The 16,405-nt window shown below is 32.7% G+C and overlaps 1 protein-coding gene across 1 annotated transcript; it reads left to right on the top strand.

Annotated features, from left to right (window-relative positions):
* The first annotated feature begins 2,504 nt into the window (after positions 1–2,504).
* On the top strand, positions 2,505–15,613 carry hsf2bp (heat shock transcription factor 2 binding protein). The gene is made up of 9 exons (XM_030153494.1): positions 2,505–2,542; positions 4,506–4,641; positions 6,176–6,288; positions 7,335–7,484; positions 8,062–8,206; positions 10,056–10,173; positions 11,312–11,415; positions 13,166–13,365; positions 15,501–15,613. Exons 1-9 carry the CDS (start codon positions 2,516–2,518, stop codon positions 15,528–15,530), a joined length of 1,023 nt encoding a protein of 340 aa, XP_030009354.1. The 5' UTR covers positions 2,505–2,515; the 3' UTR covers positions 15,531–15,613.
* Positions 15,614–16,405: the final 792 nt, after the last annotated feature.

Here is a 16,405-nt window from a genome sequence, read left to right as displayed (position 1 = left end):
TTTTCTTAATAAATGAACAATATTCTGCCTGTTACTTGTAGATCCACTGTGATCTGTAATGCACGTCAAATTCCTGTACATCAGGGGTGTCAAACTCATTGTAGGTCAGGGGCCATACCCTCCCAATATGATCTGAAGTGGGCCAGACCAGTAAATTAATAACAATAATATATAAATAATGTCATCTCCAAACATTTCAATATCTTTTATAGTGAAAAAAGTAAAATTGCATTATGAAAATGTTTACATCTATAAACTGTCCTTTTAAAAATGTAAATAACATGAACAACCATGAAAAAACTGTAATTTATTTAGAAAAATAAGTGCAATTTTAACTATATTTTGCCTCTGCTTATCATTTGTAAATGTGCATTACAACTTACAGATTACAGTGGATCTGCAAATACATAAAATATTTGAGTAAATGGCAGAATATTAGTAAAATTACACTTCTCTTAGGACATTTGTAGTTTTTCATATTTTTTTCTGAAAGTCTAGTTTGTAAATTTACACATTTTAATGGAATTAGACTTTTTTACACTAAAACAGAGGAAAAATTTGGAACTGTCATTATTTGTAGGTTTTTATGATAGTATTTTACTGATCTGACCCACTTGAGACTAAAGTAGGGCTTTATATGGTTCCTAAAGTAAAAGGATTGATTGTTAATATCTTGAGTGTAATTTTGGCATTTCACAAATTCATCCCAAGGGCCAGATTGGACTCTTTGGCAGACCAAATTTGGCCCCCGGGCCACATGTTTGACACCTGTGCTGTGCATGCTTTCAAAATATGTGAATAACCTGAACAAATATGAACAACCTGAAATGTCTTAAGAGAAATAAGTGCAATTTTAACTTCATTTTTTGTTGATGTTTCTCAGATTTTTGTGCATTTTTGTACAGGTTTTGTTCTTGCTCTTGTTTAGCTTGTTCTTATTTGTTACTATTTTCTGTATTTGTCTGTCAGCCTGCCCCAGGGCAGCTGTGGCTACAAATGTAGTTTACCACCACCAGAGGGGGAATGTGAGAGTGAGTGAATAACGGGCCAATAATGTAAAGCGCTTTGGGTGTCTAGAAAAGCACTATAGAAATCCAATCCATTATTATTACTATCATTGTTTTTGTTTATTTCTGTTCATTTTATTCATGTGTAGCAGATTTTGGTAAATGTTTTTTAAAATATGCGAATAACCTGAACAAATATGAACAATCTGAAATGTCTAAATAAAAATAAGTGTAATTTTCCCAATATTCTGCCTTTGATTAAATGTTTTGTGTATTTGTAGATCCACTCTGATCTGTAAGATGTAATGCAAATGTGTAAATGATAAACTGAAGCAGAATATTGTTAAAATTGCACTTATTTTTCTTAAGAAATTATAATTTGTTCATGGTTGTTTGTGTTATTTACATTTTTTAAAGGATACTGTGTAGATGGGAACATTTTCATAATAAAATTTTGCTTCTTTCACATTTATTATTTTTCTGGTCACTTTTAGTATATCATATTCTTATTTTTACTACTGTTATATTTTTTTTTTACTGATATCTTTGAACAGCACTTTGGGCACTGTGTTTTGTTTTAAATGTACTGTATGAATAAACTTGACCCTGGTCCAGCTCACATGAGATCCTGTTGAGCTGTATGTGGCCCTCGGCTTTTTTCACTAAAACAGAGAGAAAAGTTTAGAGGTGTCATTATTATGTTTTATTGGTGTGTATGTGACCCATGAACTAATTTGACTTTGACACCCTTCGATTTGATAGTCTATCCCTAATGGTGTTTAAAATATTACTGAAACAGTCCAGTGTCCACTAACTCATTTTGTTTTTTTGTTTTTTTTAAATTATGGATCATTATGTTGAATATAATGCTGTATTATTATAAAATAAATAGTGTAGAATAGTACATTTCCACTAAATTTCCTGAAACAAACTCATCACTCAGAAATAAATAAAACCACATCTCATACCTTCCTCTGCTTTTGTTCTTTCAGTTATTTCTCTTTTTTTAGTTGAAATCCCTACATTGTTTTCATTTCCGTTCTGCTCCGTTCACTGGAACACTTAGCATCAATTAGCTAACTAGCTAGCTCCAACACCTGGACCAAACCATGTGTAAAATAAGGAAGGGGGGGATGAATTTTATTCTTTTTCGCAAAAACAAAACAAATGCAAATAAACAAATATGTATACTTGTACCATATGAAGCAAATGTTGCTTTATGGTGTTGTGTCATTACTTTTAGGGATTAATCAGTAATATTTTAGTATTTTCAAGGACCCCTGTCAGTTACGAGCTGTTAGTATCGTCCTAACTGTCCTCCATCTTGCGGCGCCATTGTTTTTGAACCAGGTCCGAACTGTGACAACTTCATCTGATGTAAGTACGTGTAGAATTATATTTAACATCTCAACTTGTAAATATTTTTGTCAATATAAAAGAAATTACTTTCCGCAGCAGATTAGAGGAGCTACACTGTACCTACAACTATCAAGGTTTTGGGCCGAAAGATGCTAAGTCTGTGTCAAAGAGAAAAGGTAACTGTTCTAAAAGACACAAAAATGACACATGGGACTGAGTATTATCACAAATAACAATAAATATGAGAAGTACAATAAGAAGGAAACCAGTATGCTAAAATATCCACAGTTTTAAAGCACTTTACAGATGTATGGTCTGGTCACAGTAGGGGGAGGGCGGGGCTTATTGTTAATTGCTGGACCACTCCATGACTTTTTTTTTTTTTTTTTTTTTTTTTTTTTTTTTACCTTCGTTGGTTTGTGCAAGTCATTGTTTGCCATGCTGGTATGTGGTTATTGTTGAAATATATTGTATTATAAGTTATGCAGACTATCAATTAGATAGGTACTAAGTGTAATACACATCAGTTTTCCTAATCTGTTTACTATGTGTTATTTACATTATTAGGACCCTGAACAGATGTTACTGTATCATTAATGAAGCAAAAGTAATGTGTTATGCTGTATAAATGTGAGATGGGGATGGGATTTAATAAGTTTTCTTCCCACTCCTTTTTGAGCAATACGTACTGAATTTGTTTTGTTTTTACTAGTGTACATTGCAGTTGCTATTTTGTCTTGATTACGTTTATTTATTAATGTATTTGCTCTGATATTAGTTCCTTGTACACAAAAAATGTTTATTTTTTTCTTCTGCTCAAAATAAATGAATGAATGAATATGAGTTAGTACTGTTTGTATGTTTACAGCACGTTATACTAGCAATAGTACAGATCAGGGGTGTCAAACGTGGTCCATGGGATGAATATGTGAAATAAAAAAGAATTACACTGAAGATATTAACAATCCAGGATGTTTAAATCATTTTAGTTCAGGTTCCACATTCAGACCAATATGATCTAAGGTAAGATACTATTATAATAACTTAGAAATAATGACCACTATAAAACTTTCCCATTTTAGTGTACAAAAAAAGTAAAATTACATGAAAATGTTTACATTGACAAACTATTCTTTCATGAAAAAATGTGAATAAACTGAACAAACGTGAACAACAATGACATAGAACGTCTTCAGAGAAGAGAATGTAATGATAAAATTTTGTTGCTGTTTCTCAAATTTTCGTTCATTTCCGTGCACGGTGGCGGTGACAGCAGCAGCAGATAGTAAATGATAAGAAAACCCTGGCGTGGACCAAAGGCCAAGGGTTTTCAAGTGCAGGCACGTTATGTTATTGGTCTGTATGTGACACCTGGACTAAAAAATTTTAACACTTGAGGTTCTCACCCCTCAGCCAGAAATTGCTGAAGGGGTATTGTAATCGTTTTGTCGTCTGTCTGTCTGTCCAGTCATTGATGTAATTGCATTATCTGAAGAATGCATTGGTGTCTGCACCAAACTTATACTATGGGTGCGTCTTGGCATGGAGCAGAAGCTGTTTGAAAATAGGTGACCTTGACCTACTTTTCCAAGGTCAAATGGTGTTAAATGGAGACGTGAGCCCTTTGTTGGGATAATATGTTTGCTTGAAACAGCCTTGTGTAGTTATAATATCTGAGTACTTGCAAATATAAATATGTATGTAATAAGTTTTACATAGAAACAATCTAATCTAAATTATAGGGCAGTAACTTTTAACAGAATCTGACACTAGATTTGGCTGAGGGAGATTAATAGAGCGCAGCACGTTATCCTATGCATTTATAGCAGCTCCAGGTTTAAAAAACTACACATAAATACTGTTAACCCTTGAAAATATACTTGTATACCTGTAATAGTTTGAGTGAAATGCACTGTCAGATCTTGACTTTATTGGAGGCACATGTTCCAGTAATTAAGCAGTGGCATCAGTGGCATGACTTTGTGGAATTTCTTTGCAAATGATTAAAAGTTAAAATTGTCATAATTAATTTGTTTGACACCCCTGCATTCAACAGTTCCTTGTATTTGTCCATAAAATACAACCAGACAAATTTCAATACTGCTGTAATGAACTTTGTGGGGTTTTTTTTTCTTTCAGGATTGTTTTGTTCGAGTGAGAAAAAGAGAGTTAGAGAAATTAACCACTGAAGTCATGCAGCTGAAGGAGTTCCTGCCCAAAGTTCTCAACAGGAACCTGGTGGAAACGCTGCACAAAGCTCAAGCATCACAGACAAGTATGACATGATAACAATGAACAGAAAAACATAGAGGTTTAACTCCTGACTATGAAAAAAATGTAAAAACAAGACTTGAACTGATCTGATACTCAAATACATTCAAGCAGGTCAATAAAAGGAGGTTTAGTCACAGTTTACATGGACAGAAAAGTAAGAGCTGATATTTAAATGATCATATATCATATAACATACATCTAGGAATGGGCAACAGAATGGTAATAATGGTTATTGGGATGTAATTTCCTTTGTTTTGTTTACATTCTGAGCTGAAACGCTTCTGTTGTCTTTATTTGATCATCTGTATTTTGATGCAAAGCGAATCATTTTATCTAAGTGTTTTTCTGGTTTTCTTTCTAGATTTGGGAAATGCTGTGCTGTTAAGCGTTTGTCATTTTCTGATTAGATTAAAATCATGAATAAACATCTCATGCATCATCCTCATCTTCACAAAACACAATTAGAATAAATCACAAGTTGACCTCGTGTTATTTTCTCTCATTACCTCTTCCGTATTTCACTTTGTGTTCGTTTTGTTCAACTTGAACTCTGGACCAAAATCTACTTTTTAACTTTAAAGAAACACTAATTTAACATGTATTATATTAATTATCAATATGAACTGATATGAAAAATCCTACTTTCCATTCAAAACTTCATACTGTAACACTTATCTGCCCGTCAGCACAGTATTTAAGTTTGATTCAGAGGTTTTTATTGTCGTCTTTTCTGTAAAAATGAATCGGCTAGTGTTGAGTTAAATAGGTCTGCAGGTAGTTTTGGAAAATTTAGATTTCTGAATTTTTGGCGAGTTTTTTGAATATTAAAAATGTGCCTTTTTATTTATCATGGTCCATATTTTAATAGTTTATAGCATGTCAGTATAGTTACTACTGAGCACTGGTAGGAAGTCATATATGAACTTTCATTTGGGTCTGTGACCTTTGACCTCGAGTGACTTTGAAGGGTTAAACTCAAGGTCACCAGTGTCTACATTTCAACAATCCTTGTCTCCCAAAATGCTGGTCAGATTGATTTCAAATTTTATATGTATCTTCATCGGGACAGTGTCTACAAACCTTGTCCACACTTTTCAGAAGTTTAGATTTTTACATTTTTGAAGAATTTGAAATATTGTAAATATGCCTTTCCTTCTAATGGTTTATAACATATAAATGGATACAGATATCAGTCTAGTTCCTATTGATCAGTGGTTGAAGTCATATCTGGACTGTGGTTGAATGAGTGGAGTTCTCCTCCAGTGAAAGTCCCGCCCACTTCTATTGTTAGATTGATCTGCATCCGGACCACAGGACTGGAACACAGACCAGAACCTGACAACCTCACACATTCAGCTGGTTCTTAATAGACCACCACGCTGACATACAGGGACGCTGGAACTATTTTCATCTGTAGTTTTTTAGATGGAACTGTTTTTAAGCCACGGTCGTGAAATTCTACTTGTGCTGTTTTTTTATGTGTACGTTACTGTAGAAGCAGTGACACTGTTTACACTGCAGTGTGTGTTTATTAGTGTTTACAGAGAAAGAACATCTGGTGCAAGAAAAAGAGAAACTGCAACAGGAGTGTCGTCACCTTCAGTCTCGACTGGAAGCAGCTCAGAGCGAATGTCAAAAAGAGAGAGAGGTGAGTTCAGGGAGTCCACGGGTGGAGCAAAGGACCTGGACACACCGTTTATGTGTGACGGGACGGGATTCAGCCGAAGACGAACACAAAAACTTCTATTAAGACAGAACGGAAAATACTTAAAGGACATGAGTTTGTCTGCAGCTTTCACCTGCGAAACGAGACAAGACGTTCTTTATTATTGTTTATATGCAACATTTAAACTAATGCTTTAGGTCTGTTTTTTTGTTCAGTTTGTTGATTTTTTTTCTGTTTTTTGGTTATTTTTGGTATTTTGTCAATTAGTTTTGTAATTTTTGATTTTTTTTTTCAGTTTCGTTCAGTTGATGTTTTTGTTTGATTCATTGATTAATTTGTTCATTTTTTTGTTCATTTGATGCTTTTTAAAAAAATGTTTTGGTCATTTTGTCAATTATTTTTGGTCGTTTTTGTTAATTTGTTTTTTGTTCAGTTTGCTGATTTTTTTTAGTTTTTTGATTATTTTTGGCATTTTGTGCAATTTTCATTCATTTATTTTTTTGTTGATTTTTGTTCAGATTGTTGATGTTTTGGTTTGAGTTATTGATTAATTTGTTCATTTTTGTTCATTTTTTTGTTCATTTTGTTGATGTTTTTAAAATATTTTTGTCATTTTGTCGATTATTATTGTCATTTATGTTCATTTTTGTTTAGTTTGTTGAGGTTTTTGTCCCATTTGTTGCTTACTTTGGTCAGTTTGTTAATTTTTTTGCTCATTTTTGTTCATTTGTTAGTTTTTTGTTCTTTTTTGTGTTCAGTTTATTGAAGTTTTTGTTTGATTTGTTGATTATTTTGGTCATTTTTTGTTCATGTATTTGTTTATTTGGTCATGTTGTTTATTGTCGTTCATTGTGTTTGTTGTGATGCTCATCTGTTTAAACTCCTGTATTCAGAGGGTTTTCATCGTCTCTGTACATGTGACTTAAGTCAAAGGTTCAGCCTGTTGTGCAGTGTTTTGTCTGTTGTGTCATGTTGTGTATCTGTGTGTGTGTGTGTGTGTGTGTGTGTGTGTGTGTGTGTGTGTGTAGGAGAAGCTGTTGTTGCGTCATCAGCTGTGGCAGAGCGGGGCAGAGCTGCAGCAGCAGGCGTCCTTCTGCTCTGGTCTGGGATCAGCGGCCTGTGGTCTGTTATGGAGCTGCTCGGCCAATGAGGACGCGGTCGTACGCTGGATGGCCGAGGTGAGACCGCCGTCGTCCGCTGTCGCTGTCAGAGTTTTAGGGGGCGGGGCTGTTCAGTCACTGTGTTGTACCCACGCTTCAGGGCAGGGGTGTCAAACATACGGACCGCTGAAGGGTCCAGTCCCTCCAATAGGATGAATCTGTGAAATACAAAAGTTACACTGAAGATAATAACAGCCACTTTAATTCAGGTTCTACATTCAGACCAATATGATCCAAAGTAAAACACTATCATAATAACCTTTAAATAATGACAACTCCAAGTTTTTGCTTTTTTTGTGTGTAAAAAAAAAAAAAGTTAAATTACATGAAAATGTTTACACTTACAAAAAAAAAAAAAGGAAGAATAACCGGAAATGTCTCAGGAGAAGTAGTTCATGTTTTTCACATTTTTTTTTAAATGTGAAAAACATGTGACCATGTAATTTTACTTTTTTCACTCTAAAATATAGAGAAAAGTTTGTATTTGTCATTATTTTTAGGTTCTTATGTTATTATTTTACTGGTCTGACCTACTTTCGATCATACTGGTCTGAATGTGAACTGAACTCAGGTGACTTTGACGTCGCTGCTTTAGGGGAAGCTTCGGTCCTTTGTTGCCGTCGCTGCTCAGACCCTGGAGAGTTTCGTCAGGTCTTTGGATGAAGACGCGAAAACCCAGACCGAGGACCAGGACTCTGAGGAACACCAGTTTGTGCTGGCGCTGGCAGGAATCCTCACCAGTGAGTCTGGATCTGACCTCGACTAGTGTTTACAGTATCTGTACTGGACTGTGGTACCCGTATGAAACATTCAGTATTCATTGGTACATTTGTTAATTTTAAACACTGTGTTTAGAATATGACAGAAATAATATAATAGTCAAATATCCGTGTATTTGGAATAAATGTAGTTTATTTATGAGTTTCTAAAATGAACCCAGAATGACGGCAGGAAACTTTGTCACTTTCCAAACATTCACACTCATGAAACTCCTCAAATTATTTTTTCACAAATTTTTTCTCATGTCAAAATACATTTTCCTGAAAATATAAGTAATTACCGACCCGAAAATATAGGTTTGGTGTAGATTATTGTAATACATTTTTTTGACCAGATGTGAACCTTCCCTTGACTTCGACCATGTATAAAACAAGCACCTGAGCAAATCATTTTCTGGAAATTACACCGCATGCTTGGACCATGTATTTTTAATGGCACTAAGTATACAAGTCATTTTACATGCATAGACTTATCTAATCAAACTTCCCTATATGGCATATATGAACAAATATGGATATCTGCAGTAGATAGTGATTACAATTAGTCACAAATGACACTGAAGAGACAAAAAAAACCCAAAACACATACATATAGATGACCGCCTCTGAATGCTTGTCACATTAAAAGGTTAATCATGGGACTCCAGCTCTTTGTGAATATTTCTCCCTGAATTTTAAGAACATAAGTCATTTGCTCCATCTGATAGGTTTCCTTCACTTTCTCAATACAAATGTTTCATGTGGGAGCTTCAGGTTTCAACCACTTGATAGTGATGCATTCAATGACTGCCGTTAGTAAAATTTGCAAAAGGTATTTTTGGTTATTTCCCTCTAAACTTTCTGGGATTACACCTAAAATAACAAACTTTCATTCTTTAGTGAATGTTTAGTTGAAAACTGTGTTCATCATGACAAATATATCATCCCAGAAAGGTGTGATGTTCCAGAATATGTGGGTCACCCTAACCCTAACTCTAACTGCAGTGGGATGATAATCCACCAGGGGGCAGAAAACACACATTAGGTCACATACAACAGGTTTGTAAGGAAAGTGTTGATCTGGTTGATTAGATAGAGGTCTCAGAACCTGGTGTAGCAAATATGATTCAAGTGGTTTTAAAGGGTTAAATAAAGTCAACAAAATCTGCAGTAAAAAAAACAAAACAAACCAGAAACACAGTAAACATATGGTCATACACAGACACCCTCTACAACATAATTCCATGTATAAACCATCTTCTATGTTTTATATTTTATTATACATTTGCATCAAAACCCTTTCAGATGTTCATATTTAAACACCACAGAACGATAACATCCTAAATAATACAATGAGGCTGACAGTGTTTTGTCCCACACTTCCAGTAAGATTGTCCAATATCTGTTTTTTTTTTTTTTTTAACTTTATTTCTAGAACTTTTCAACATGTAACAAATATAACACTTATACTTTCTAGTAATGTGTTCATAATACAAACATTGACATCAGACTTGATAAACAAACAGAATCTATAGGAAAAGAAAAAAAGGCAATACAAACAAAACATGCATAACAAGACAATGCATTCTGGTACATTTAAGGAAAGAAAATAAATAAATAGATAAATAAACAAACAGGTCAATCACAATATCAACAACTAAAATGGTACACAGGGTTTTCAGACACATTCATGTACATTTACTTTTATTTTTTAGAGTGTACGTTCTTTTCTCCAAGGTCGTACGTTGTAAGATTTTGAACATCGCCTACGACTACATCAACAAACAGCTCCGTCTTTATTTGTAACGTGGTTTTATTCTGTATTTAACAGATATAGCAGCAGTCCCATGTGGGCGGGACTTCCTGGCGTCCTCTGCTCATGTCCTGTTGGACACTCTGATGAAACTCCTGGAACTGATGAAACCTGGTGTCTTCCCCAAACTTAAAGTGTACGTGGAAATACACTGTCATTGTAATGATAATGGGATGGTTTTCATTTATACTGACACGCCGGTATCGTTAACCCTTCAGTATCCACTCACCAAAAGTGTTTTACTTTTGGTAAAACATTCCGCTCAGTATCGTAGTTATGTCAGAAATGTTGGTCATACAGTTTTTTTTTTTTAAACTTTTTAACATTTATATCCTGCCATCTGAAGGGGAGGCAAAGGGTATTGTTTTTGGTTCAGTTTGTTTCTTTGTTTGTTTACACTTTAGCAGCAAAACTATTGGTCGAATTCATACCAAATTTGGTTTATAGATTGCCAGTGACCCAGAATAGATGTGATTACATTTTGGGAAAAATAGGTTAAAGTTTCAGTTTTGTAGGAATTTTTAAAATCTTTTGTTTTTCCCCATTTTCTTATAATGGGCGAAATTTCACATGCCTATAAAAACATCAATTTTGTTTTAATTTGCTTCATACTTTGCACATATATATATAGGACACTGATATACTGACACCAGCACACGCATAGACATGATGACAGCTGGATCGATGCCAAAATAAGCTACATGTGAGGGGTGGAGTTTGTTGTGCCTGGAACCATTTGTTTAAAATATTTTATCAACTTATATAAAAATACTAATACTAAATAACTGTCATATTTTTAAGTCTTTAAATGCCATGTTTGTAATGTAAACAAATCATATGTTTTGATGTAAAAAACAGCAAAACCTTTGTTTTCAATATATAACATAAAAATTTGATTATACTCTTGCTCTGAGCCATCCCAAAATTAATGAATTTTTAACAGAATATTGGGTTCGAAAATAGGACCCACACTGGGACATGAAAAGCTACTTTAATTTGTTCCTGTGTTTCTAACTGGGCTGTGACATTTTTCTCTGATCTTGGTAAAATTCATTCGACCACTTAAAAATAAGAAAACGCTGGTGAATCCCACACATGTACATGATGTAACAACATAAGAGAAAATGTAGGATATGATGAAAAAATGTGTTCATATGTGTTTTTTCTTACATGAGGCCATAAGTGGGACTGAATAGACTGTTTTTAGGTGAGGGTTGTAGTTTCCTGATGTGACCACCAGGTGTCAGTGTTCTTCCACTGCTGCTGCTGTGCAGGTTGATGCTGATGACGCTCTACAACGTCAGCATCAGTGTGAAAGGACTCAAGTACGTCATCAAGAACCCAGGACTGCTCACGCTCATCTGGACCCTGTTGGACGGTAAGGATCCAGAAACAGACTTTAAAGTCCTGGAAAACGACACAAAAGCCAAATGTTTTACACGTAAATGTTCAGTTCAGTCTCAGTTTGATGGAACTGAGGCCTGTTTCTGTCCTAGTTCACTGGAAAATGAGATAATTCAGCCCAAATACTGAAGGTTTGACGTCAGATCAATGAAAATGTTCAAATCTGTGGTGAAAGCACACCTTCAGTCACAAGTGTTTTTGTGTTGAAACAGGTTTAACAGAGTCTGAGATTCACAAAAGTAGAAAAATATATGAAGAAAAGAACCAATAAGTGGAGAAACGTGTGTAATTATCTTCATTTATGTTCATTTTATGGGGAATTTTGTTCATTTTCATAATAATATTGTTTTCATAATAGTTTTTTACATTTTCTAGATTAATTAGCTCATTGTCTTGAGTATTTTATTTGTTTCTTTTTGTCCTCCTTTTTGGAATAATTTTGTTGATTTTTGCTCTTTGTCATAATAATTTTGTTAGTTTTGCCCATTTTCATAATAGTTCTGTTCATTTTTGTTCATTTTCATGATGATTATGTTCATTTTTGCTCATTTTGATAATACTTTTGTTCAGTTTTATAATAATTTTGTTCATTTTGATAATAATTGTGTTCATATTTGTTCCTTTTCATCATATTTATGTTCCTTTGTGCTCATTTTAATTAGAATTTTGTTCACTTTTGCTCAGTTTTATAAGAATTCGGTTCGTTTTTGAAAATTTTTATGTCAACTTTATTCATTTTCATAATATTTATGTTCATTTTTGTCTAGTTTTATGAGAATTTTTTTCATTTTTGCTGATTTTAATAATAATTGTTCACTTTTGCTCATTTTCATCATAATTTTATTAATTTTTGCTCAGTTTTGTAAGAATTTTGTCAATTTTACAAGGTTTTTTCTTTTTCTTAATAACTGTTCATTTTTGCTTATTTTTTTATAATATTTTTGTTCATTTTCATAATAATTTTGTTCATTTGTGCTCATTTTATAAGCATTCTGTTCATTTTCATAATACTTGTGTTCATTTTTGCTCATTTTCACAATAATTTTTTTCAATTTTGTTCATTTTCATAATACTTTTGTTCATTTTTGCGCATTTTTAAAAATTATTTTGTTCATTTTTGCTCATTTTCATAATACTTTTGTTCATTCTTGTTCATTTTCATAATATTTATGTTCACATTTTTCTCATACTAACAATAATTTTGTTCATTTTTGCTCAGTTTTATAATTATTTTGTTCATTTTTGCTCATTTTCATAATACTTTTGTTCATTTTTGTTCATTTTCATAATATTTATGTTCATTTTTGCTCATTCTAATAATAATTTTGTTAATTTTTGCTCAGTTTTATAATTCTTTTGTTAATTTTTGCTCAGTTTTATAATTATTTTGTTCATTTTTGCTCATTTTCATAATACTTTTGTTCATATTTGTTCATTTCCCAGATGCTTCATAAATGTGATCTGTCTATTTTGTCTACGTCTCTAATGTGAGAGTATATCATTTCTTATCGTTTCCTGTCGTTTCCTCTGCTGATGTGATTCCATAACTACTCCATCGCTACAGGTGACATGACTTTGTTGTGTCATATTTTCCAGACCAGTGAACATCATCGGCCTGTTTCGTTTCATTTCATACCTAAACATCGTCCTGTTGTCAATCTGATTGTGACTGAACCTTAATGTGTGTGTGTGTGTGTGTGTGTGTGTGCGTGTGTGTGTGTCAGACGTTGACTGGGAGGTGTGTCTCCACGCCCTGCGCCTCCTCCAGTCGGTTCTGTTGGAGGAGGACGTCCTGCTCCTCCTGGGCTCGTCTCTGTTGGATCCGGACGTCCAGACTCGTATCGGTCGGCTGAGTTTCAGCGTCCAGCCCAGTGTGAGACAGGCCGCCCAGCAAACCCTGGAGGATCTGCACGCGCTCAGTCAGGTACGAGTCCACACACCTGGAGAGTTACACCATGAATCCGACCAGTGTCCACACAAACGCACTGAGGTCCACTCGATCAAATTCAGGTTCTAAAGTGGGTCACAGCAGTGAAATAATAACAGAATAACCAGTAAATAAAGACAAATACAAATGTGTGTCTTTGTTTTAGTGTAAAAAAATAAAATTACATGGAAATGTTTTGATTTGTAAATTATCCTTTCACTAAAAATATGAGCATATTTGTTCATTTTTTCCTGTTCATTTTGTTCATGGTCCTCAAAGTTTTGTACATGTTTTGTTGGTATTATTTATAGGTTATTATGTTATTTTTTTATTTATTAAAGTAAAATTACACTAAGGAAAATGATTGTAATGATAATATATAATTACCTCAAAGCTGTCAAACTCATTGTGGTTCAGGTTCCACATTCAGTCCAGTATGACCTAAAGTGGGTCAGAGCAGTAAAATAATAACAGAATAACCTATAAATAATGACAAATACAAATGTTTGTCTTTGTTTTAGTGTAAAAAATGTAAATTACATGGAAATATTTCGATTTACAAATGATTCTTTCACAAAAATATGAGCAACCTGAAATGTCTTAATTGTAATTTTAACATCATTTTGTTGATGTTTTTTTAAATTTTTGTTCATTTGTGTGCATGTTTTAGTCTTGTTATTGTTTATTTTGTTCATTTTTTTGGTAATGTTTTTTTTTTTTTTTCCTTGTTCATTTTGTTCATGGTCCTCAAAGTTTTGTGCATGTTTTGTTGTTATTATTTATAAGTTATTATCTTATTTTTTTATTTAGTAAAGTAAAATTACACTAATGAAAATGTTTGAAATGATGATATGTAATTGCCTCAAAGGTGTCCAACTCATTGTGGTTCAGGTTCCACATTCAGTCCAGTATGATCTAAAGTGGGTCAGAGCAGTAAAATAATAACAGAATAACCTATAAATAAAGACAAATACAAATGTTTGTTTTAGTGTAAAAAAATTAAAATTACATACAAATATTTAGATTTACAAATGATCCTCTCTCAAAAAAGTGTAATATCAACATCATTTTGTTCACGTTTCTAAAGTTTTTTGTTCATTTTTATTCATGTTTTAGTCTTGTTATTGTATATTTTGTTCACATTTGTTTCTTATTTCTGTTAATTTTGTTGATATTACTCAAGTTTTTGTTAATTTTTGTCCATGTCTTGTTCTTGTTATTATGTATTTTGTTATTATTTGTTAATTTTCTTTTATATGTTTTTGTTGTTTGTTGCATGTTTCTCACATTTTTTTTTCCATTTTTGACATTATTTATAGATTATTATGTTATTATTCTTTATTTGTTTAACATAATATCCTATAAATGATGTCAACTCCAAATTTTTCTCTGTATTTTAGAGTGACAAAGTAAAATTTCAGTAAGGAAAATGTTTACATCTTAAAATCTGTTGTTAAAAAATGTGAAGAACATGAAAAACCTGACGTTTATTAAGAAAAACAAGTTTAATAATAACCAATTTTCACAATATTTTGGTAATGTTTCTGAAATTTTTGCTCATTTTTGTGCAGGTTTTGTTCTTGTTTATTTTTGGTAATTGTTTTGTTATTTCTGTTCATTCTGTTCATGTATGTTTCATTCTTGTTTACTTTGCTCATATTTGTTAATTTTTTGTGTATTTCTGTTCACGTTTCACACATTTTTGTCCATTTTTAACATTATTTATAGGTTATTATGTTATTATTTTACTGGTCCGACCCACTTTAGATCATATTGGGCTTTGGATAAAAATGTGAATAACGTGAACAACATGAAATGTCTTGCAATTTTAACAGTATTCTGTCTGTTACTAAATTTTTGGTGTATTTGTAGATCCACTGTGATCTGTACGTTATAATGTACGTGTGTAAATAATAAACTGAGGCAGAATATTGTTAAAATTACATTTATTTTTTCTTAAGGTTCATGTTATTAACTTTGTTTATAAGATAATTTGTAGATGTAAACATTTTCATATTGCATCATTGTGTCACCAGAGCAATCATCATCCCACCAGAGGAAAAGAAGCAAAATACACTAATAATCTTTAAATAAATAAAATAAAATAAAATAAAATACTTGTGTTTTTTCAGGGTAAGGGATGTGAAGTTTCCAAACTCTGATGAAGATTGGGCTCCGTCCTCCTGTTACTTTGAAATATACTTAAAATAATACACAAATTAATACTTAAATTGTACTTTTCTTCTTCATGTCACATCTGTTTATGTTCCTGTTGGACTCTGTTAATTCATACTGCGAATATTTTAATGTCAAGTTTTTAATGGAAAAATATGTTTTTGTTCCAAAACGTTGAACAGTTTCCTCCTTCAGAATTGTTCACGTCATATGTTCTAATTAGTTGTTTCCCAGTTTTTACTCAGTACATTAAAGCGATTTGTATCGTTTCAGACCATTTGGTTTTGTTTTCTTGTTTAGTTTTTATTCGGATATTGTGAATTTGACGGTCGACGAAAACGAATTAAGATCGAACTTCAACACGTCGTATGAAAATAATTAAGCTCGTCTGCAGAATAAAACATCAAACTAATTTCAACTTCCATCAAACTGGATTTGTCTTGTTTCTGTGTTAATTTCATTCACTGCGGCTGAATAATACAAACTAAAATGACTCATTACTAAAAATGTGAATAACTGGAAAAAATATGAAATGTCTTAACAGAAGTATGTGTAATTTTAACATTTTGTTGATGTTTCTCCAATTTTTGTCCATTTTTAACATTATCAGTGATTATGTTATTATTTACTGGTCTGACCCACTTCAGATCATATTGGGCAGTGAATAAAAAATGTGAATAACATGAACAAATATGAACTTGAAATGTCTGAAGGAAAATAAGTGTAATTTTACCAATATTCTGTTTGTTATTAAATGTTTTGTATATTTGTAGAGCCACTGTGAGCTGTAAGTTATAATGTTCATATGGAAATGATAATCTGAGGCAGAATATTGATAAAATTACACTTATTTTTCTTAACA

The sequence above is a fragment of the Sphaeramia orbicularis genome, chromosome 2, assembly GCF_902148855.1.
Source record: "Sphaeramia orbicularis chromosome 2, fSphaOr1.1, whole genome shotgun sequence".
NCBI classification, from domain to species: Eukaryota; Metazoa; Chordata; class Actinopteri; order Kurtiformes; family Apogonidae; genus Sphaeramia; species Sphaeramia orbicularis.
This window is presented reverse-complemented; position numbering and strand designations above follow the sequence as displayed.